The 25666-nt window shown below is 38.4% G+C and overlaps 1 protein-coding gene across 8 annotated transcripts in view; it reads right to left on the bottom strand.

The window, feature by feature from the left end:
- EMSY (EMSY transcriptional repressor, BRCA2 interacting) overlaps positions 1–23288 on the bottom strand; it is an 82204-nt gene extending 58916 nt beyond the window's left edge. For 2 of the 8 annotated variants that reach the window (XM_029956408.1, XM_029956404.1), the window contains exons 1-8: positions 22932–23288; positions 21107–21215; positions 15353–15452; positions 13818–13892; positions 12424–12465; positions 8780–8955; positions 7036–7188; positions 3899–4158 (exon numbers count right to left, since the gene is read on the bottom strand). In XM_029956408.1, coding sequence (XP_029812268.1) covers positions 3899–4158; positions 7036–7188; positions 8780–8955; positions 12424–12465; positions 13818–13892; positions 15353–15452; positions 21107–21176 — 876 coding nt within the window. In that variant the 5' untranslated portion in view covers positions 21177–21215; positions 22932–23288. The remainder of the gene's footprint in view (positions 1–3898; positions 4159–7035; positions 7189–8779; positions 8956–12423; positions 12466–13817; positions 13893–15352; positions 15453–21106; positions 21216–22931) is intronic. The other 6 variants (XM_029956402.1, XM_029956401.1, XM_029956407.1 and 3 more) reach the window with 6 other exon arrangements.
- Positions 23289–25666: the final 2378 nt, after the last annotated feature.

Raw genomic sequence — 25666 nt, 5'->3', positions numbered from 1 at the left:
TGTTAACTAATTATAACAAATAAAAACAAAATAGGATAAGGGAACAGAAAGACATGGATGGGAAATAGGTGCCATTTTAACTATAACTCTGCTACATTATTTCCCAAACACCAAATCAAAAGAAGAGGTAAGAAGGAGGAAGACAGAAGAATTACTAATAAAATAAGCCCCAGCAAAAAAAAAAAAAGGCAGTAAAAAATTATAGTAAGTAGACTTATAACCTCATAGAGTATAGCAGGCTGATAACAACATAGGGCTAGTCCAGAAAGCAATAACTATAATACTTTATGAAAAGTGATATTCAGAAGGATTACCTTGGAGTCATTAAATACAAATGCAAAAATTATGTTCAGTGTTAACATTTAAAAAGTCATCAAAAATAGTCCATTTCTATATATTAAGGAGTAACTTAACTGATGAATTCTCTTTTTGGAACAGCTCTTTTCTAAACAGTGCAAATAAATAAAACACTGCTTTATGTAAAATATCAGCAAAGGAAGGGACCTAACTTTTTTTTAGTATATACCTATTGCTGTACTTTAAAATATACCGTCTCATAGTACTTGGGTCGCTCAGTCGGTTAAGCATCTGACTCTTGGTTTCAGCTCAAGTTATGATCTCACCATTTGTGGATTTGAGCCCCGCATTAGGCTCTGCACTCATAGTACAGACAGAGCTTGCTTGGGATTTTCTCTCTCTCCCTCTCTCTCTGCCCCTCCCTGACTCGTGTTCTCTCAAAATAAATAAACTTTAAAATAAATAAATAAATAAACTACAATACCCAGTCTCATTTAATACTTATAATAACTTTTTAAGATTGGCATTATTCTCATCTTACAGATGGGAAAACAGATTTAAAAAGACTAATTTATCTCAGGTCATACTGGAAGAGCTGTGGTTCCAATGCAGGCCTCTTTGACCACAAAAAGCCTTGCTTGATTTTAACACTACATCATAATGCTTCATCCTAAAATAGAATTATACACTACAGATCAGCTCACTATCACTTCTAGTTTACTAAGAAAATAATTTTTCATGTATTATGTAATGACATCTTTCCAGGAAATTCAAGGAGGTTCTTTAAATGAAAGTTATCGTGAATCTAAAGATTCAAAAGTGGTAAAGATCACTAAAGACAAGAATGTGCCTCCATTCCTTCCCAAAAATGCCTCTAAAACTTTATGGAGAGGTTTTTTAAAAGGGGAAGAGGCACATAAACTCATAAGGTCAAAATAGAAGATAACAGCCATGAAGTTTTGTAAACTGGAAAACAGACAAGTAGTAATCAATCAGTATACTCTCAGAGGTGGAAACTAGAAAACCCCAGAAAGATTAAGGAATAGAGAGCACGAGTCAAGTTTTTGTTTTTGTTTTTGTTTTTACGTAGGCTTCACACCCAGTGTGGAGCCCAACCCAACGCAGGACTTGAACTCACAACCCTAAGATCAATAACCTAGCGGAGATCAAGAGTCGGACACTTAACTGACTGAGTCACCCAGGCGCCCCAGAGCACAAGATACATTTTACATGGGAATAAAAGTGGAACTAGAAAGAGGAAAATCAGTTGAAAATCTATTTAGGCAGCATTTAGATCCACAGCTATCCTCCCACATCTAAAGGAAGACTAGCAATTAATTCTAGCAATTTCTTCTCTTGAGGGAAAGATTGAATCCAAGGTAATCTTAGAACTCTGGGCTGAGGGGGGTGAGTACTGTGCTACACACAGAGGGGTTAGTAGTCTATATACTGAATGGTGAGACTCTACAGTCTGGTCCCTCCATTTACTCCCCAAACAAATCCTGACAGACTGGCTTACTACTACTTTAGGAAGGAGACTGGAAAATTCTTCTCTGAGGAAATCTGACTAGTCAATGAAAAAGCCATAATGAGAATGGTAACTGATAAAGGTAAAAGGGTAATGGGATTTTCTCAACACAACAGCCCAGGTAGGTCAACCTACAATGAAAATCACCAGCCAACATGCCCCACCCTACACATAACAGCTCTCTGTCAATTTTTAGCACCCATGATCAAAGATAAGCAGACAGCCAGCATTTAAGGAAATTCTGAAATGAAACAGAGATCAAAACAAATAAATGAACTTACAGGCAAGAGAGAAAACATAAAAGAATAAAACATCAAAAAAAGTCATGAATATGATCAGAATATAGTGATTTTATGAAATAGGATGCTGTTTAAGAAAAAAAGAAGGATCTTTCAGAGATCAAGAAAGAGCTATTAGAAATTTAAAGTATGATAGCAAAAATGACAAATTCAGAGAAGTAGTGAAGGATAATACTAAAGGATAAAGAAAATAATACTTACAGAGCATTTACTATGTGCGAGGCTCTATTCTGACAGTTTTACATTTATTATCTTATTCATACCCCAAAACCCTATATTGTTTTCCCTATTTTTCAAATGATAGAACTTAATTCCAGAATTTAGTTTTCCCACAGTCAAAAACCAGTAAGTGGCAAAAACTGGGATTCAAATTCAGAAAGTCTAGTTCCAAAATCCAGGCTTTTATTTATTTCTTAAAAATGTTTATTCATTTTTGAGAGAGAGCACAAGTGGTGAAGGGATATAGATGGGGCGGCGGGGGAGAGGATCCAAAGTGGGGTCTGCACTGACAGCAGTGAGCCCAATGCAGGGCTTGAACTCTCATGAACTGTGAGATCATGCCCTAAGCTAAAGTTGGACACTCAACCAACTGAGCCACCCAAGTGCCCCAAAATCCAGGCTTTTAACCACTACATTATAATAGAAAGAAAAAACAAACAAATGGAAAATGGGAATGAGAAAAGGAAGGAAAGTTAAGGATCAATTCAGGCAATTCAACATCCTAAATAGTTGATCCAAAAAGAGAGAACGCTGAAAAATCTAGGAAATAACTCAAGAAATTTCCCAGAACTGAAGGACAGGAGTGTCTAGAGTGAAAGCTGCCCCTGAATGTGCAACCCAATGGATAAAATAAAGACTCACACTAAGGAAAATTATCTTGAAATTTTGGAACTCTGAAAGTTACCAAAAGTTTTCAAAGCAAAAAAGAAGATATTAGAATGGCATTGGGGCTTCTCAAAGACAATACTGAAGCCAACAGCCAATGGAGCAAGATCTTCAAAATTCTCGGGAAAAATTATCTCTAGCCTAAAAAACTGCTTTAAGCCATCAAGAAAGTAGGAGACTAAAATAAAGAAATTTTCGGTCCACCAATGCAAGGTCTCAAAAAATTTACCTTCCATCTACCCATACACCAAGAAGCTACCAGAGGATGTTCCAGCAAATGAGTAAATAAACAGAGGAGGAAGATCAGAATGACGATGAAGGGGAATCCTAGAAATACAGATGTGCAACAAGCCTAGGGTGCTGTCAGCATCCAGATCAGCGTGGAAAGTTAGAGGGTTCCAGTAACATAAAACTGACAGAATTCTGATGATCTGAACATACTGAAAAGAGTTTAGGAAAGAACTAATGTTAGTTCCTTCCTTTCTTCTATGAAACACCCAATTCTGACAACACTGCTACTCTGGCAAAGAAAAAACTGAGTTCCTAAAGGTAAAATTACTCAAATACAGATTTAAAAATCTTGTATTTTAATTTTTTCCATATGGCATTACAATAATGAAATAGAACGAAAGACTTAGGAGTAAGAGAGCTGCTATCTGTGTCATATTAGGCAAGTCATTTGACGTCTCTGAGCCTCATCTACAAAAAGTGAAATAATAATACCTATCCCAAAGCTTTCTGTGCAGAATTAAAGTAAGACACCTGACCATTCCCAGCATAATGCCAAGCACATAGTAAGCACTCAGAGCATGTTTGTTAAATCTGAATCATATTGCCTGAAAGAGATGGAAACAGCAATTGGCAGACAGACACTCCCTCCCCCACATACCTTCTGTGTTGTTGTGTTTGTCGTCTGTGTTGACGGTTTCGTGAAGGTTATTTTCACAGGAGACATGTGGGGTGGTAAGGAGTTGGCAATGCTCTGCATGATGTTGCTCATCTTGGGACTGCCACTCACAGGCACAGTGATCGTCTTTGAGACCGGAACAACAGCCTTTGGAACTTCCTTTAGGACAACGGGGGAGGAGCTAGAAGAATTTGTTCTTCTTCGTTTTCTGGGTTTTTCATCTTCATCTGAACAGCTAACACCTGAAAGGCAATGAAATTTTTGATGTATTTATCACAATCTAACCTCGCATTTTAGACTTCATTTTAAATCTCTGGGTTATCAGTCATCCTTGACTTCTCCCCCTCTCCCTCATGCCCAATCAAACAGTAAGTCCTATCAATCCCCCCTCAGAAGTTTTCTCTGAATGCCTTTCCTCCTTTCTTTAACGCTGTGGCTCTATCAGGCCTTCCTTCTTATCTCCTGTCTATATTTTAGCAAGCTCCTAAACAGTGCCCTTGTTGCAATCACTCCACTTCTACCCTCCATCCTACTGCCAGTTATAGAATCTCACATCCAATTGTGCCAATGCCTTACCTTAAATCCTTAAGTAGTTTTTATTTCCCTACAAGATGAGGCACTTAAATCATCACTACATCATTCGAGGTTCTGTATCTTTCTAAGAATGCAATATAGTTGACTTCAAACAAGTTTGAGCTATGCAGGTCCACTAACAGGCGGACTTTTTTCGATAAATACAATACTGTACTGTAAATGTTTCTCTTTCCTCTTTCTCATGATTTTTTCAGTAACATTTTCTTTGTCCAACTTACTATATTGTAAGAAAACAGTATATAATACATAAACAAAACACATGTTAGTTGACTGTTTATGCTATCAGTGAGACTTCTGGCCCACAATAAGCTATTGGTAGTTAAGTTTTTGGGAAGTCAAGTTACACGCAGCTTCTCAACTGCACAGGGAGACTGTGTCCCTAAGCCCCACATTGTCTAGAGTTCAACTACACCCTGTTCCACCCAATCCTGTGCCCTCCTAGAATCCTGGTACACTAAACTACTCACCATTCCCCAAAGCCACCTTACTGCCTTCTTTCCATTTAGAGTCTCTATGGACTATTGGTCTACTATTATACTATCTACCATTAATGACTTCTTCATCATCCTGCAATTATCATCCTGCAAACTATCTCTCCTCAGTGAAGCTTTCTTTCCCTTACTCACATAAGTAAAGTGACCTCACATCTCCTCTGAGCTTAAGCACTTTGTATATTCTCTTCTGTGTCACTTACCCCATGGTAATGTGGCTATCAGCCTGCACAGCTCCCCTTTTTGAGGGGCTCCCAGAGGGCAATGACTAAGACTTATTGGTTTCTTCCCCTGGTACAGTGCCTTGCACATATGAAGCTAGATTAATGAATAATTATATCTCAAACTAATGTTGACTGTGTGACTTCTCAGAATAAAGCAATAAACTTCCTATTATTTCAAACTACATATTATGTGAAAAGGTTTCTTCATGTTTAAGATTCACTTTCAATTTTTTAAAAATATTTAATTATTTATTTTTAAGAGAGAGAAAGCACGTAAGCACATGATGGGCGATGGGCAGGGGGCAGAAAGAGAGGGAGACAGAGACTCTGAACAGGCTCTACACTGTCAGTGCAGAGCCCAACATGGGGCTCCAACTCATGAACTGTAAGATAACGACCTGAACTAAAGTCAGAAACTTAACCGACTGAACTTCCCAGGAGCCCCCCACTTTCCATGTTTTAAAACAAGGTCAGGGGCGCCTGGGTGGCTCAGTCAGTTAAGCGTCAGACTTTGGCTCAGGTCATGATCTCATGGTTCGTGGGTTCAAGCCTCGGGTTGGGCTTTGTGCTAACAGCTAGCTCAGAGCCTGGAGCCTGCTTCAAATTCTGAGTCTCCCTCTCTCTCTGACCCTCCCCTGCTCACACTGTCTCTGTCTCTCAAAAAAAAAATTTTTTTTAATTTAAAAATAATAATAAAAAAATAAAACAAGGTCAAAAAACAGATCTTGGGTCACCCAGCTGGCTCAGTCAGAAAAGCATGTGACTGTTGATCCCGGAGTCATGAGTTCAAGCCCCACATTGGGTGTAGAGATTACCAAAAATAAGTAAATAAACTTATAAAAAAGAATAATTAAAAAAAATAGATCTCTTACGGTCACCTTGGCTAAATCTGCAAAAATCAGATATAACCTTAATAATTTCAGATTTTTGGCTTTTTCTTTATGAACTAAAGCCCCAACTGTTTTTGTAGACTTTTTTAAAAAAATCAAGTGAGAAATATAAAACCTTGCAACATACACAGGAAATCTCTAGAGAGCAGACATAAAAAAAAGCGTACAGCATGACTCATGGAATTGGTAATAAAATATAACTCCTCACACCTTCAATTTTTAGACTTTAAGCAAGGTTGACAATGACCTAACATCATTCCCAAAACAGCAAACTCCACATCTAAAAGTTACAAAGAAATCAAGTTTATAACTATATTGAGAAAAATGAAAATCAAATATTAATATTCTCCAGTTGATAACAAAACCCAAACAATTTTGGCATTAAAACCAAAAAATGACCTAGACATTAAACTGTTCCACAGAATAGAATCAGGGGGTTAAAAACTGCAAATAAACCTCAAAAACTTGTAGTCAACTAGAAATCTAAAGAGGGGCTCTCTAGACGGCATTACTGAATCTAACAGTTGGATGATATGTTATATAAACAATTTTTTAAAAAGCATTACAAAGATTACAATTATAGGAGCAAAAACTGAATAAATCACATAAGCACATTTCATCAGTTTCCATTCCCATTTCTATTCCATGACAATCAAAAACAAGCAAATTCTTGAAAGATAGTTCAAGGCAGATTTCCCACAGAGAACGAAAAAGAAGTAATTTCTCAACCCCCAGAACTGTTTAAAAAGCAATATATACCTAGTCATGTGTAAAGAAAGGAATTCTTTAGAACCTTCAAAAACTAACCACTGCTAATAGCCAGTGGACCGATGATTTAATCCAGGAAGGAAAATCTAATCAGAGCCTATGTTGCATCATTTAGCCAAGATGGGCCTGATAACACTGAGAATATCACTTACTTTTGACATAAACAGTACTTCCACTTGGCAAGACAACTACATTGGAGGCAGGACTGGCAGGTCTTGGAGACTTAACCGTTGCTATGCTGCCACTTGGAACAGGGGTAGAGGTTGGGGTTGACGTGGTACTTGTGTAGGAATAGCAAACCACTACTAAAGAACAATAAAAAAGTTTGCTGTTAACTTTCACCAAAACTGTCCACGCATATACAGAAAAATTATTTTTTTACTGCAGGCCAATTTTAACATTTTCATGTGATCAGAAGTTAGAGGCCATTAGGTCCATTAAATTAAAAGGCATAATAACCTTTCCTGAAAATCATCATTTCACTGGGTTTTCCTCAAATATTTAATAGCTGTCTACAGGTGACACTGCCAATGGAGAAAAGCACAGTTACAAAGAAATAAAATTTAAAACTATACTGAGAAAAATAAAAACAAATTTTCATTCATGGAAGAAGACAGACAAAAGGCAAATAAATACTTGTATTCCCTTCTAATAGTGATAGCAGCACCAAAGATGGAGTGTTGGATAATTTTTCCCTAACCATAGCAATTTCCAATTTGGCTACTGGGGTGGGGAGGGGCAGAGACCATGGCAAGACTACTTTACTGTGAAACAACTTACTAGTCCCTTGCCATCAAAGCAGTGCTACACTAACTCAACTCAAGTAATGACAACATCATCTGTCAATTTCTTGAATAACAAGCAAGAATAGTTCAGAGGCACCATTTACTGAGTTCCATGCACTGTGCTAAATCCTTTCCATATGTTATCACTAATCTCACAACACCACATGCTCATTTTAAAGACAAGGAATCTTAAGGTTCACAGAGTTGCTGGACGTCACACAACTAGGAAATGGCTAACAACTAGGACTCCAAAACAGATTTGACTACCGGAAATCCAATATTCTTTTCAGTCTACCACAAAGTTGGTGGATAGAAAAGGTAAAAGTGGGAAGAGAAGAAAGACACCTCTCCTACATCAAAGGAAACAAACTCAACAGAGGTCAAGCTTACATATTAATACCTATCTCTCTCTAAATATAGCTTCCTTCAGCCTAAAACAGAGTCTGGCATGCATGAAGTGTCTTATTCCGCTCCACAACCCATTGCCAGTCAAGAAAAGACAACTTCCCACAGTAATCTGACAACTGCATTTTCAGGGTTATTTTCAAGCTACCAGAATCAATCCAAATATTTAATATTACTTTTGGTGACTTCAAGAGAATTCTAGAATTTTTAAAGTATGTGTCAATCACTAAGTAACAAGAAGAAAGCCTTCCCCATCTGTCAGGTAATCCCTAAAGAATTCACAACACTCGGCCAAAACAAAGAAGAACCATATACCATTGATTTCAGAAGATAAAAACAGAGCTTTATTTTTCTAAGTAATCAGTTAGGCATCTTTCTCCAGCAGGTAAATGACTTCTATCATTTATTTTCCATGTCACCCATTAAGCTCTTTTATCCACTTCTAACAAGACACATTGATATCAAAAATTCATTCCAAGAAGGCTTTTTACAATTTTGTTATTAATACAATTCACGATTTGAATAAAGGAGATTTCGTTTTAGCTGAGACTAAACACCTGGCAGTCTCTAGTTTCAGGATAAGAGTTGCTCACTATGTTTTGCAACCTTCATACAGTGGGATTAAAAACAGATGAAAATCAAGACAACTTTTCTTGAGGAATCTGAGAAAAGTCTTCTCTACACACAGAAATGGTTTTATACTTACCTTCCTTGCTTCCTGTTTCTGCAGGCACTGGGAGAGATGCATTGTGCTGGATAGCTGCATTGGCAACAGCATTAGCTGTTACAGTGAAGGCGGTTTGGGGAACCAACCGGGGCATCAGTGGGACCAATCGACGACCTTCAATGGACCATTCTGAAGAGCTATTAGGTCCAGACATACTAAACAAAAAAGAAAACGCTGCTACAAGGGTTCTCAATCACTAAAAATGAATCAACTATTTTCTCAAATATAACTTCTGAAATTATCAAAAGTATCCTGAGTGAATAGGAGAGGCTTTACCTTAAGCAAACAAAATCAAAATTATGAATAACTATCAGAATTCAAGGGATTTCACACACATTTAAGTTCTTACATATTTTATTCTATTATCTGAATCTTAGAATTAATACAAATAAAACTATGAAAAATTTCCCTATGCCTTCTAAATATTGATGTCATTTTCATTAGTTTAAATCTGGTATTGCTTATGAAAACTAGTATTTACTAAATTTTAGAACTCAGTTTTGTAATTCAACTAAAAAGGTAAAATGTACTCATTAATTTTTAAAATTAGATTTTCCTTAACAATTATGGATAGAATTCACTGAACCTTTACAAAATTATCTAACTGCCTGCATGGCCAGAGGTTCTAAGGCTTTCAAACAAGGGAAACTGAGGCAGTAAACGAGGGAGACCAAGTATGGAGGGGTAGAAAAGGGCTATATATATATCACTGCATGTAACACTGACAGTTTGTTATATTAGTATGCTCCCTGTTAAAAATAGACTAGATCTGAGGTTACTGGAAGAAATTTGTCACTATTTTAATTTTTACTTATACTACTCTTCACTCTAAGAAGTATTTGAGGCCACTGAACTATACCCCTAAGCAGACACTATTGTTTCTCTACTCTAAACTTCTTGAGCAAATTTTATCCCAGGAATCCAACTGAAATATGGCTGAACTATGAAAGGACAGTTCTGTCACTTCTTTTGATTTGATTCCACAAAAAGTAATTGTGTCACTTCTCCTAGTGATTAATGTCAAGGTTTAAAATTCACCCAGAATCAATTAATCAATCTCTTGTCTAAATCAGAAATATTTCTGTACCTTTTCCAAACCAAAGAGTCTACAACCTAATCTAGGGCTTAAGATTCTGAATGTCCAGTGATTCTTCCTATTTACATGGCATACACCAAGGCCTTGTTAGTGGAAAAGGGGATGCTTGTGATGATGGTGGTGACGATGGTGGTGGTGGTGGTGGTTAGTATCAGCTAAGCACTTACTCTACGTCAGGCGTTGGTTTAAATATTTTCTACATATTAACTTATATAATTCTCTCAATAAATTGGTAATATCATTATCTCCATTTTTTGGATGGGGAAATTGAGTCACTGAGAGGTTAAATAACTTCCCTCAGGTCACACAGCCACTAAGCGTTTCCTTCAACAAGCATACATCATATTACTGACGTTAACTTGCCACAGGACAAGTAGAAGGTATACAATTTTTCAAAAGTGTTTTATGTCTAACGTTTGCTTTTGATTTATACTAATCGGGCAATGTTGTCTAATTACTACCAACCTCCACTGAATGGAACAAATAAATTACTTTACAACTTGAGAAGGATTTACATTCAGTTCAAAAAGGAATCTCTAGGAATTGATGAATTTAGTTGGGTTACTAGAAGAACTCTGTAAGTTGTTTAACATAATCCTACCTAAAACAGGGGAAAGAGGAGTTCCTAAAACCCCAATTAACTCCACAAATTTTTTATAATGCAAATTATTGTTGCATAATCTCCAATTTGACACTAGTTCTGAAACAGAGAATGATAAATAAGAAGAGAAACAAAAATGGACTACAGCTGATTGTTAAAGGAACAATTCTAAAAACTATTTAGCATTTTCTTAGCTTACTCCTCTTTTGGTATCATTTTATTAGAATATCACCAGAAAATTGGTTTGGTGAGTTTACACACAAAGTAATGTCTACACTTACCTGGTGCATTGTTTAAATGGGGGCAGAAATTATGGAAGATTAATAATTTGAAACACATGAATATTTGCTATTGAAAAGACAAGAGTTTGCAGTGCAAAAGATAAAACTGCGATTTTTCTTTAAAAATCTAGAAATCTTCCAAATTTCTACTCATGCAAACATGCTCAAACATTTTTTAAGTGAGTGAAAGATTATCATGTTAGAATTCAATTTAAAAAATCCCTATTTGCTTAGTAATGAGGGTGTGAATATGCATTAGTTGCACAAATCATCTAAACTGAATTTTACGCATTTTTGTAAACCTGTCACTCCAGGGTTTCCCCTGTTTCAATATAAGGATCACTTCTCTATTTATATTAAGTATGGCAAGGAAGGACAGAAACCTTGCTCTAGCCCCTTTCCCAAGAAATCTAACATGATACCAATGAAACTACTTTGGCCTTCACATCCTTTGGTGTATAGAGCACCAGCAAAAAATCCTTACTCTCATATAGAAATTCGCACAGTTATCATGTGAATGTTTGGCTTATGGGGAAGGAATTTAAGAGAACGGTAATTCCCGACAGCCACTTTCTTCCAATGCTAGAAACAATGCTGGCAAGAATGGCACAATTAAAAACTTTGAAGCCCCTTGACATTACAGGCTTTAATATTATAATATTCTGACATGTTTCAAAACTGAATTATAGTATCAAACTTAATAAATGATATGGTGCTAAATCACAAACACGTGTTACGCTTCTGAGCCATAAGCAAGGCTTTTCTTTGATATCAGACACCCTGCTCCTTTTGTTTCCACCTCCTTTGTGCTCAATCTTTGGGCTTTCTCTTCACCTTTCAATCACATTCCTTCTGGCCTAAGCTGCTGTTTGGAGTGGGGGAGAGATGGAGAGGAGAAAGGGAATGCAGTCAGTTCAGATGCATCCCTCCTGGGCTCCAGTTGCTCAGAGTATGAAACCCTCCTATAAATACTCTTTGGATTTAGGTTCTGGTACTACTTCTGAGGGAAAAAGGGCAGAGGAGATGTCAAGAAACAGGATCTATGCCTTCCTCACCATTTTACGTTCACCAACCCTTAGGCTTAACAATTAAAATCTGACACCTAGTCAAACTAAAACCATGGCATAAAACATTAAAACAGGAGTATGGAAAGACCTAAGAGCTTAAAAATATATGCTAAAATAAACTCTTCAGAAAATTAAATTCATGTATTAAAGAAATCAGAAAGGAGAGAAAAAAAGGAAACAGGCAGATAAAAGCCAACTCTCAATTATCCATGCTAAGAAGAGAGGAGGGAAAGGGAGAGGTCAAACAGATTCAAGAAATCCACATATTATCCAAAAATACTTTGGCAAATACTTGTAAATTCTTCCACCAAACCATTTTCAGAATAACTAACAAGCAGTAAAATAACTAATTACAATTTTCACCTCCTCTCCCTTCCCACCCTCTGGCTAGAGGTACTCCCAAGCAGCAAAATGGCTAAAGGGTGGGCAGTATTAGGAGGGGGAGGAAGGGAAGAGAAGGGAAAAGCAGAGGGCACGGTTAATTCGTAAATGGGAATATGTGCCCCTGAATAATTGAGAGCTTCAATTTTGAAATAAATACAAGAAAAGCCTGAAATAATAATAACCTATTTGCATACCTGTAACTTGGTCTTTCACCCAAATATAAGGATAAATTCATTCTTTAAAGGGGAAAAAAGGAAAAGGAGACTAAATAAATGTTATCCTTTAAGTATGAAACTGATGCATCAACTTACAACTAATTGCCCACAATACTGTTCCAATGCTTTTAAAGTACTGGCTTTGCCTCTAAGTGCCTCTGAATGTAAGCTACTGTTTATACTTTATTATTTAGCACATAAGCATCCTATTACCTCCTCAAATTAGAATCTACGCTCAGTTATGATTTTTAGAGCATCCCAATTCAAACGATTAGAGCAAATTAAAGAAGGAACACATTAATATTTGAATGTTTCAACCATGTTGGCCTGACAACTAAATACTTAATGTCTGTAGTGGAAAAATTCCAAACTTCTACAGTGCATAAATACCTACCACTTAAAAATCTCAAAATTCAAATACCTAAACTTGCAAACTACACAGTTAAAAACGTAGCACCCCATTTTATAAGTTAAATAAAATGAGGAACAGCAAAGCACAAGAAGCTAATGGATCTACAGGGCCAATTCAAACACTGCCAATTGGTTTAAATACACCATTTATCACATTGTGGAAATGCACTAAATTTTTTCCTTTTCATTTAATTTCATGTTAAAACATAAAAATAAAAAAACAAATGAGTTATACTGTAATGTATCTTATTTTATGAAATGTTCCTGTCATCCTGCATTAACATTTAAAGGATAATTTCTGTCCCTCTCTATTCTGTAGGAGGCACTGTCTCCATAGGCACTCTCCTAATGTTTGATCCCTGCCCTTAGTCTTCTACCACCCTCCACCCCAACCTACCAAATAGTTATAATGATCTGCAAACAATTTTGATAAGAATCCTTTATAACTTTATTTGGTTGGCTTTTTAAAGTAAACTAAGTAAGATACATCCATAATTCTTAAAAAGCAGAACATACATTTGCACAATGTTTTTTCTGAATCTCAAAATATATGAAATATTAGTTATTAAAAATTTATAATGCCTATTTATAAAGCAATATATATACCAAATACCATTACAAAGAACTTCTAAGGGGCTGTTGAATTAGGGGAGCATACTACTTTATTCTTGAACTTTGCTTCAAGTTAAGTGAATCATCTGCCAAACTGTGGTGGCCTTTAGTTATGCAGAGATTACACTGTGACAGGATTTGATCTGAGCACTTAAAGCCTGCCTGACCAAATGCAAAAACATAACCAACTGAATAAACAGTTAACACCTCTATGGTCAGGATCCCTGAGTACAGAAATAATTACTATTACGATAAAAGACTCAGGAATCCACTATACAATAGGAAGACTGTTTCAAAACTATGTCACACTATGTAATAAAAAGTCAGGGGTTGTATGACTAATGGCTTACTTATGTGCAACTGTTGTTAACCGTTCATCGTTTACTGCTCTCCGAACTTCAGCACGGTGGCGCTCTGTTGAGATGCTATGAAAAAAAATAGCCATTATAGAACTCTGCCAAGCAGGCAGCTCTTTTCTATACTTTTATTAATGTTTTAAGTCAACATTCTGCTTCGGAAAAGAGAGGGGACAAGATTGATTTGTGAAAAGATATATATAGACAGGGGCCTAATACAGATCTTCAGATGCTTTAATTAAAATCTTAGAAAAGGGTTCATACTGATTCTGTGTAACTGCAGGATTGGTTGCAAATCAGAAATCGTAGGAAGACAAATCAGCTTGATATCAAGTTACTTCCAAAACTCAGAAATGTCAGACCATGTTCAAGATTAACAGAGGTTCCTGTTATCTAAACATGCAAACAGCCACTGAATGACCCCTAATCCCAGTTACTAAGAGGATTTTGGCACTTGGAAAAAAGTCTTCTAAAGTCCTTTCTAAAGCTTAAGAGTCTATAATTTTATGTTCAGTGAATACAATAAAAAAAGCAAAGTGGCAAGATAAGCTATCTGTTTCCGGTGGCTATATGCTACGAAATTTGACACCAGGACATTACTCCCTTATTACTCAACACTTCAGCTGTATGTCTTCTAGATTACGTTACCATTACGGTAAAAATGTGTTTAAACTGACCCTGATTAAATATATGTAAGGTTAATACAAAACAAGTGAAAAAAAGGTTATCCCCATTCTATTCATAAATATTCAATAAAATGAATATCACTCTTCAATTGTAATCTTAACTGCTTAAGCTAAGTCTATAACATGGACTAAAATACTTAAACGGCTATTAGACAGATTTATGAAGAAATATAAACAACAAACAGAAAATATATAAACTGTTCAACATGAAGACACTAAGATTAAGGATTTCACTTAAATTAAATTTAAATCCCCAAATTAATGTCAACTAATATAGGAAAAGCCTCTTCCCTATTTTCATTTTAAAAAAGAACAGGACAAAATGGTTTTACATGTAGAAAGGTAACTTCTGTTAAAACAGAATATTTTCTGAAAAAGCTCAAGATGTCAGAATGGATCAAGACAAAGTATCCAAGAATTCCATTTCCTAGAATTTTTTAACAAATTTGACTGCCACTCTAGAAGAAAGCTGAAGGGATAAACTATCCTTAGGGCTATGACTATATAAAACCACCCATTTCTATAAGTTAAGACAACAACTAAGAAGTATCTCTAGGTCTTCAGATCTTGTTGCTGCCCGCTCTCCTTTCCTTCACCCGTGTCAAAACTACTTCCCCTTTTCAGGTGACCCAAACCTAAAACAGTCTGCCTTAAACCTTTTCTGATTACAGAATAAATGATAAATTACATAACTCTCTGTAACAAAGTCTCCGCAACTGGGATGCGATATCTAAGCACGAACAACTTGAAGACCTCCGTCTTCTACTTGAGAGTGAAAAGTACTAAAACCCCTCAGAATGAAATTTCTAAAGCCATGTCTCACAAACTTTTATGATAATTTACCTAAGAACTTTTGAGAGTTCTCCAAGAAGATCTTTCTTTTCCTTGGTGAGATCCCCCTGTGCCCGAAGTGCACTGATAACTCCAGCATATGCCTCCAATTCTAGAAGAAGAAAATTATTTTATCAAGATAAGCCTTCAATATTTTAAAACTGTGGCTACATATAGTGAAACTTCAGGGCAAAAAACCTAGAAATCGATAAAAAAATCAATATGCAAAATTTTTAAACTTTCTCTCAAAAATCCTATCTAAGAACATAGATTAAAATGTGGCTTTTGTAATGTTAGTATATCTTTTTTGGTATTGTTATTGTCTCACAGAAGTCACATATATAAAATGCTTAGGCAGAAATTCCAATGGTATATATTGTCTCACACATGATCACTAAAGAACACTTAACTCAGATGCTACCAAAAATTAGGAACAGGCTCCAAGTGATGTAAGGCTGATAAGATAAGTTTTTAGCTTTACTGACAGGTACCTACACTGACTAATCCTTGAAATAATTCCTTAGGCCAACCTGGAATTCAAACTACATTCTGCCTCCCTCCTGGGGTTGAGAATACCATGAGTACTGGCCAACAGAAAAACTCCTAGAACAGGATTCAAATGATCAGATTCTGGCTCCAGCACTACCACTCACTAGTTGTGTGACCTTGGACAACTAGTGGACCTTCTCATCTCTGAACCTCAATTTCTTTATTTAGAAGAGACTCTGAAGGTATCTTCCAGATCTAAGATCCTCTGCATCTACCATCAAAATGACTAAGAAAAGTTAAGAAGCATGAATTGTTCTTATAGCAACCAGGATATAATACATTGAACTCTAATGCCAGAGAGTTTCATTTCACTATCTTTCCACAGCAACATTATGAAATGAAACTGCCAATCTCTAATACTGGTTAAGATATAAAACCAGGAGCCCCTGGGTGGTTCAGTTAGCTAAGCTTAAGTGTCCACTCTTAATATTGGCTCAGGTTGTGATCTCATGGTCCTCATGGTCCTGAGATCAAGACTTATGCTGAGCATGATGCCTGCTTGGGATTTTCTCTCTCTGCCCCTTCCCCTTCGCCATCTCTGTCTCTGTCTCTCTCAAAATATATAAATTAAAAAAAAAAAAAAAAAGACAGGGGCACCTGGGTGACTTAGTCGGTTACACATCCAACTCAAGCTCAGGTCATGACCTTACAATTCGTGGGTATGAGCCCAGAGACGGGCTCTGTGCTGACAGGTCAGAGCCTGGAAGATGCTTCGGAATCCATATGTCTCTCTTTCTGCCCCTCCCCTGCTTCCTCTCTCTCAAAAATAAATAAACATTAAAAAAAAGATAAATAAAATAAAATATACAACCAAAAAGTCCTCATTGGCTCCAAATAAGCCATGCCTGCCTCCCAGCACACTCCATTAAGTTATACTACTTTGTATAGTCCCCTCCCACATGGACTCTGGGCTTGGCATGTGACTTGCCTTGGCCAGTGGAACATCAGCATACCTGATGCAAAGAGAAGCTTATTAAACATCTGGCCACAGAGCTTTGCTCTCTTAGAACCTTGATATAATCATGCTGCAAAGAAGCCCAGGATGAAAAGCCACATGGAGAGACAGGCCCAGCCATCTCAGCTGAGCCCAGTCAACCATCTAAAGCTACCTACCAGCTGAATACGACATGACAGAACTCAGGCAAAACCAGGAATAGGGGCGCCTGAGTAGCTCAGCTGGTTGTGTCGACTTTGGCTCAGGTCATAATGTGAAATCGAGCCCTGCATTGAACTCTCTACTGTCTATGCAGAGCCTGCTTCAGATCCTTTGTCCCCCTGCCTCCCCAACCCTCCCCTGCTACACTGCTGTCTCTCTCAAAAATAAACAAACATTAAAAAAAAAAAAAACCCAGCAACCATAGCGTCAAAAGAAATAATAAAATAGTTGTCTTAAACCATTAGCACTATGAGACAAAGATACCTGAGCAAAACTGAATGATGGGAAATAAGTGTCCAAACTACAGTTACCTTCTTACTCAATTCAAGTTGTTACTAGTATTTGCTTCTTCCTAATGCCTGACACCCAAATAATAAAGCCATGCATATCTGTATCCTAAACACTACACCAATAATAAACTAGTAGCTTCATTCAGTTCATGTTATTCATAGTTCTGGCAGTCAAAAAAAGAGCTTTATATAGTAGAGTGAGTTGACTACATTAAACAGAAATGTCTGGTCCAACTGAATTATCCCATGTGTAAACATCCTATATATTCAATCTATGCTGAATACTACGTAGTTGTTTCATGGGGTCTCTCTGGAAGAAAAAAACTTTCCCACTCTGGATAAGTGAAGGAAATAGTCACAGGAAACATATATTTCAGCTTTTACCATGACCCAAAGTAGAATTCAGAAAGGCAGTGGGGATAACCAACTAAGAAATCACTATACTAAAAACTTATGTGTCTTTTACAGAATATTTTATTCAACAATTCAGTACTGAGTCCTATTTTATATACCAGATCATATGCTAAATTCTACTTTCAAGGAGTTAACCTTAGAATAAAGCTACAGTGAAACAAGACATCAGACAATTATGATACAGTTTATAATACAGTTTTAAAAGCATAGAGGAGAAACACATCATCTGATCTAGAAACATAAACTTTAATCAGAAAGAAGTGTGCTCTAAGCACGTAAAAGAAAAAAATGCAAACGTGCAAAAGGAACAGGAAGAGTAAAAGCAAATAATAATTTCATACAGACCTCAAATTTCCAATAACAGTCAGTGACCATTTTCAGAATTTTACTCTAGGGAAAGTAAAACTATGTCTGTACTCAGACAGTCATTAATTCAAACCCAACTACTGATTGTATGTGACTACTACTACAAGGTACCATGGAGAATGATTACGTAAATAAAACAGTTCTCTATCTTCAAGATAATTAAAATCCAACAAGAGATGCATATACAGAAATAAAGAAGGATAAAAATGGAAAAGTAGTTTGGGGCCTCTAATTCCTGGCTAAAAAGCTTTTATTTGATGGGACTCTGTAATTGATTGAATGTGGAAATAACAGCAGAAGGAAAGGAACCAAGTTTTATAGTTTGCAATATACTTAAGAGAAGGTTAATACCCTAAAAAGAAATGGAGAGGTCAGAGAGAGGAAGTGGCATGAGGAAAAAGGTAAAAGAAGTTCACTTTTGGCCTATGCAGTTTATGGTGATCAAGTTACTACTTCAAAAGGAGTGAAATTAACTAAAGAAATGTGGCAAAATTTTTGATATCTGGATTTCATTTCAAATCATGGACTAAACTAAGAGGTGGCAACCTCACACAAACTGAGACTCAGACAACAGTTATCATGGGTGCACAATTCGAGGCACTTCCCCCATCCTACAGAAATTCTCTCATTGTAAAGAACCTTTACTGGCTTCCCAATCTGCTTCACATTTGATTTCCATTTTGATGGGTATCTTCAGATCCTGACAAATATCCAACTTAGTTGAATTTCTGGCATTATTTTTGGTGCCATTCTATTGTAGTACGAACTCTAATGATACATAAATATACGCAAACACCACAGAAAACAAAAAGATTTGCCAAACCACTTTTATAAAGTCTTCAACCCATTCCACTTAAAAAATCAGCAATCAACAACACAGTCCATAAAGCCCTACAGTGGAGATGGAGTTCAGGCACGGTTTTAAAATAGTAAGGCAGGAGAAAAGCAGGTTAGAAGGAGAGAGGGAAGGAAGTGTTTCTCTATTACTGGTCTGTTCAGTGCATCATAAAAAAAAGTTCTCTATCCCAGTTTCTTTACATTTAAGTAAAATCTCAATGTTTAGCATTTCATGTTAAATGATTTAGAACTTTTTTAAAGGACAAATCTAGTCACTAAAATATTTTAAGTTGATTCTCAAATACAGTATTTTCTCTAAACTTTGAACCTAGAGCCTGTATTTGAAGGCAATTCAAAAGTTTCATTGTTATGATAACAAGCCAACGGGTGGGAAGGAAGTCTTTCTGCAAATCACCACCAAGGCTCGCCCCCCAAAGTGAAGGGCCACTGAAGATGCCGTTACCCTGCAGGAAGGCTGGTTTCTTTTGTACAGAAACAGCTCTCTAGCAACTTTACCCACATAGCTCTGGCTAAACTGAAGGATAAATTTAGACTTAAAGGTTACCATTTTTATATTTAAACATAATCTCTTGACTCAAGGCTCCCAAAGTCCAAAATCTCTAACCCAATCTACTATAGTTGGGATCTGTTCTTCTGCAATTATTTTAGCTGTGAAATAAATACAAGTCCGACTTTATAAATGGTAGCTAGCAAATTATAGCCATGGCATGTAAGTGTGTAGAAAATCATTCTCAAATTAGTACTAAAAGTTGGACACAAAGTTAAAGGGAAAAAATGATAAAAGAATGATTGCCCCACAAGCTCTCTGAAAAGGCTAAAATACAATGCTAAAAGGTAGTTTAAGATAAGAGAAATCCTCCTAGTGGTCTGAGGGGGAAAAAAAGGGTACATGTTACTAGGAGGCAGGGCCAGGGCAGCTATGATTCAGATTTACACATAGGAATTCCCAACCAAGATTTCCTTTGAAGATTCACCTGCAAATAAATCAATGTCTGAAAGCAAATGCTCTAAAACGGCACACACCATCAGATGTCAAGCACTGTGGTTGGCCCATTTTATATACAATTAATCCACATAACAAATTTATGAGGCAGATATTATGGTTCTTTTACAAAAATGTCAACAGATTTATAGAGATTAAATAAATTGATTTTGTGGATCATTAGCAACAAGACAAAGACCACAGGTCTCTCTGAAATCAAAGCCTACATTTTACCCTTCAAAATCATAGGCATCCAAATAACTCATATCCACTTCCAAAAAATTTAATGTTCTTTCTCAAATAATGTTTTCATTTACTGAACATCTACTATGTGCTAACCTGCAACTATAGTGGTAAAGAAGACGACAAGGTCCCTCTTGGACCTAACAGTCTAAGGCATCAGTTTTCAGCCAAGGATCCTCATCTGAACAGAATACAGCAAATAATTTGAGTAACTCTTTTTTCTCAATTTTCCCAAGAACAGTACATAACTATTACAATTCTAAATGCATAAGTTAGTTCATTATACATAATGGATTAGGTTCAGCATTAGTACTTAATTCTGTCCCTAAAACTCTAGTTGAGAAAGGCTGCTCTAAAGGAAAAAAAGCTCAAAATAATTAATTATAAATATAATGAATGTTTTATTACTGATAGTAAAATATAATTTAAGAAAGTCAGCATAGCTAACATTTACTTAGAATTTAGAAACCATATGTAATTCACACATACATTCACAAAGGTTAAAAGTATGCTAAAGTGAGACTGGAATCATATTCCCTGGGATACAATCCTGACTCCAGCACTACCTTAGGCTCTAAGCTTCAGTTCTGTCATCTGTAAAATGAAAACAAACAAAAAAAATACCTACCTTTTCCATTTGAGTGAGCATTAAACAAGATGTTGAAAGAGTAAAAAACTCAGAATGGCCCAAAATCCCTGAGCTACTATTTTTATTATTAAGGTTCATGCACCTACTAAGTACAGAGCACTATACTAGGCACTGGGGAAATAACGAGTAAGATGAGAAATACACCTCCAAAGAATTTCTAATGCAGTATGAGATATGACATCAAGGCAAACAGCCATGACGGAAAGAGAAAGAGAAAAGTATCACAGAAAGGCATAAAACATCAAAAATGAAAACATACCCAATTTTCGAAGAATTCTTTTGCATTCATCCCTGCTGAGATCCAAAAGGGTTGGCCACACAACAGGCATTGCTGCTTCTTTTTGGTAGCCCCAAAGAGCTTGTCTTCCCTACCAAGGCAAAACAAAACAAAAATGAAATTAACAAAGTACATTCGAAAAGGCCACTTACCTGGAGATCCATGCAGTACTAAGTAAAACTAGTAAGAACAATCCTAATTCACCACCATAGTTTTCAATTTCTGACAAAAGAAGAACTAAAGAGCCATTCCAGAGCTTATTATTCCAGCAAAAGACAGCAGAAAGAGTACAGGCTTCAGAGTCAGACACCTCCAGATTCTAGTTCTAGCTTTCAACTCACTGGCTGTTCGATCCTGGGTGAAGGGGCCTATCTGAGCAAGTTTTCCACATCTGGAAAACAAAGGTGTTATCGTCCAATTCCTCATGAGGATTAAAGAACAGCCTGTGAAGTTCTTATCCTAGTGGCTGGCATGTTGTTTAATAAATAGGTGCCACTACCTGGGTAACCTTGGGCAAGTTACTTGATTTGCGTTGGCTTTCTCACAAGTTACAAGAGATAAAATACAAAAAGCTGCGAATTCGTTACAAGGGCTAATGGGACTTAAAAAACTTTCTTCTCAAGTCTTAACAGTGAACGATGAATTTACACCCTTCGGTCATTAAACAATCATTTACCAACAATTTTAGACGTCAGGAATTTACTTTGAACTGGGAACTGCCTGGTCCAGAAGATAAACAGACAACCTGGCGCTGAGAGCTTGAACAATACCTGTTTAGCGCACAGTCGATCCACTGTAAATATTTGTTCAGTAGATGAATGAAGATAGGGGAGAGTAAACGGAATGAAGGAGTGAGGGAATGAATGAATGAATGAGCGAGCTCACTGTCGAGTTGAGCGGGCAGGCACCGAACCGTAATAACTGCTATACCCCGTTCCAGGAACTGGGGCTGCTAACTCCAACCCTGCGCCCGGAGTTGACCGCCGCCCCCCCGCTCCTCCCGACTTCCCATAGTCCTCTCAGCTTCGAACCAACCCAGAGCCCGGAGAACTGGACTGCGCGCCCCAGCCGGCAGGATGACTAAAGAAAAGGGGTGGGGAGGAGGAAGAGGGGGCAGAGCCAAAGGAATCCGCTCCCTCCACAAACCAGTCCCCGCCCCCCGACAGGATCTCGGAGGCGGCCGGCGACCGCCCGAACAGGCACCACGTCACGGCATCCCGACGCGTCCCCGCCAGCGCACCCCACCGCGGGGACGCAACGCACTGGAAATCTAGGCAGCAGCAGCGGGAGCCCGCTCCGGGAGCTGGGATCTCGTGTAATCCTTCCCCCACTCAAGTGTCAAGAAGGCAAGCCCGCCCCGCCCCCTCCCCAAACACGCACTCTCTCACAGCACCACAACAAGAGCAGCCCGCCCACCCTCCTCCCTGGTGCCGCTCAGTGCCAACCCCAATGTCAAGCCCACGACGCAAGCCCTGCAGGACCAGTAGACGGTGTCAGGGGCCACGGTCGGCATCAGTGCCTCGCTCCCTCCTCAGCGGAAAGGACAACGGAGAACGAGTAGGCGCGCGGACAGTCAGGCAGAAGACCGAGACTCAACGGGAGGCTCCCAGAGTGGACCCCCAGGATCCCAGCAGCAGACCTGCCAGAGTCCCCCTCAACCCACCTCAGGGAGCCCCACGATCCCGTTAGGAGACAACGGAGGATGAGGCTAGGCGCCCCAAGCCAGGGGCCAAATGCTTGGCCCGGCGCTCCTGCATCCCGGCTCACCTGCCAGCTCTTCCCAGCACCCTGTCTGAGAGTCACCCACCTGCCCGGCCTTTCGGGGCTCATCTAAAAGGCTCCTCCGCCAAGACTAGGAAACACCAGGAATTGGGTTTGTTTGCGGTGCCTCAGAAGGGGCAAGATGGCGACAGGCGTCAGGGCGCAGGCGCAGCCGCGCGCTGCCACTCGGGAGGTGTAGTTCGCCTTTCCCGCCTTTCGGCGAACAGACTCCAGAAGGGTTCCATTCTCCCAGTCCCTCTTTTCCTCCTCGTTCTGAAAGGAAAGAAGAGACATCGCGGGAGGTGCTGGGAGTTGTGGTCCGACCCCAAGCTACCTCCTCTTTTGCTCTCGGTATGCTGTTGCAGGCGCAAGGAGGGCCGGGATTGTAGTTTCCTTTCCTTCTCCTTCATACCCTCCTTCTCTGGCTTCGCGCGCCTGTCCTCCGCCTGCGGTCTCCCAACCAATCGGCTGCGCTCTCTGCTACGTGTGGCGTCACACGTAGAGGCCAAGATGGCGCTGGTAGCTAGAGCTGAGGTTTAGCTGCGACCTTTACTCTAGGCGAGGTTAGGAACGGTGGGAAAGCAGCTTTGTCCCTGAAGCGCTGTTGAGGATTAGGATCGGATTCCCCAGTGTCACGGGAGCAATTGTCAGAGGCCTGCAGCCGCCACCAGACGCAATTCAAGGAGAGAGAATCCATGCTACAGAAATCGATCTAGCAGACATTGCAGTTGCCAGAACCCAGTCTGTGGGTTGCCGAATTGCCAGTGGAGAAGTGGAACCCGAGCGTTCTCCACTTCGGGTTTCTTTCCACGTGTGAAGTGGGAGTGATAGGGTGATCTCGTGCTTTAGCGGTCAAAGGCAAGAAGAAGGTATTAGAGGTCCTACGACGTGGTAGGTTCATCCTTCAGCCTTTGTTCTTATTTAATCACAGAACAATTGTGTGAAGAAGGTATTGTTGCCCCTGTTACACACATGAGAATGGGGACCAGTGTGTAGTTACCCGCGGCCATAAAACCGAAGCCAGTTTAAGATTCAGCCAAGTTTTGTGATTGCCTTTCCACATAAATTGTACTTTTGGAAACATCAATTCTGGTAAAAATGGGGGGTTTTAATATGCTCTGGAATTAACAATTTTTTTGTAAATTGGGATTCATACCACCCTATTTGGATGTTGTGATACACAACGTAGAAAATTCATTTGTGGATTGTGAACCACTGTGCAAACGTGTCAGACGGGTCGTATTCTTGAATGGAGCTGTACATTAGGAAGACAAAATAAATAAGAGCATTTGAGTTTCTTTTTGCTGTTTACTCATCAACTGAAAATACTCTGTAAGATCCCAGAAAATTGTTAGTTTTGAAGCCCAAGCCTGCCACTTCACAAAGCCATGAAGTGGGACAGATCATCTGCGGACCCTCCTTCCCCTCCCTTATAACACATCCTCGTCCATCTATTTCCCAGCAAATTTAGGCACCACCTGTTTTCAGGTCAATGACTTAACTTTTGGAAAGATGGTAAAAGAAACTTTAAAAAAAGATTTTGTTGTTTAACGAACTCTCTTTGATTTGTGCCTCACAGTAGTTAAGTGAGGTAGATATAATTTAGATCCTCCCCCATCTGCCCCCCACACACTATGAATGAGGAAAACACAAATTGAAGAACTCACACAATTTCACAAAGCTGGGAATTGAAGGAAGCTGGGATTTATAACCCCAGGTCTTCTGCCTTCCAAGTGTCTTCTATACAACAAATGTCAAGGTGACAGGTAATGGAGTAGAAACGGAAAGACAGCTGCTTATAAAACTGACACCACAATAAGTAGCCTATGAGTCAGAATTATAGCTTACTCGTAAGCTTACTTGGTGCCAAGCATTGCTGTAAGCATCTCACATACTAATTCACTTAGTCCTTAAAATTTTATGAGGTAGAAACTGTTATGTCTAATTATAAATGAGAAAACTGAGGCAGAGGAAGGAGGTTAAAAAGCTTGCCTAGAGTCACATGTTATAAATACGTGGTAAAGCTGGGACTTAAACATGAGCAGCATGGCTCCAGTGTCTGCCCTAGACTAGTGGTTCTCAAACCTTCATGTTCAACAGGAACCCCTGAGGATCTTGTTAAAATGCAAATTTTGATTGAGTATTTGTGAGTAGGTTCTAAGATTCTTTATTTCTAACAAACTCTCAATCTACCACACATCCTCCCTTTCCTCCTAACTATACTTGTATTTTGTGGCCAGAATCTGCCTTCTCCATACTGCCTCTGATTGCTCCATATTCCCAAATATTCGCAATATTAAATTCTCTTCCATAAGGGTCAGAGTCATACTTCACCCTCGAGTTTATCCTGAACTAACGTTCCCTCTAAGTTAAGACAAGCATTCCTGCCTCTGCTTCTACACATTGTATTACAAAATTCAGAACATTTGACTTATGGTCATTTGTTTGAAAATCTTCCTGACTAGACAATGGGCTCTTCAAGGAGAGATCTTTGCACTCCAGTACCTACCACCTAAAAATAATAGCTACTACTTATCCAGGGCTTTATCTGTTCCAGATAATGATTTATACATTAACTTGTTCAGTCTCCACAAAACCCTTATGAGAATATGATTCCCATCTTCTGGATGAAGAAACTGAGGCACAGAGAGATTAAGTAGTTTACCCAAGGCAACACACTAGTAAGTAGCAGAGCCATGATTTCAACTTAAGGCACTTTGCACTTTGACTTCGGGAAATATGTGGTAAATAAAACAAGAGCCATTCTCCACTCTACAAAAC

The sequence above is a fragment of the Suricata suricatta genome, chromosome 11, assembly GCF_006229205.1.
Source record: "Suricata suricatta isolate VVHF042 chromosome 11, meerkat_22Aug2017_6uvM2_HiC, whole genome shotgun sequence".
In the NCBI taxonomy this organism is placed as follows: Eukaryota; Metazoa; Chordata; class Mammalia; order Carnivora; family Herpestidae; genus Suricata; species Suricata suricatta.
Note: the sequence above shows the minus strand (reverse complement) of the source record. Positions and strands in the feature narration are given on the sequence as shown.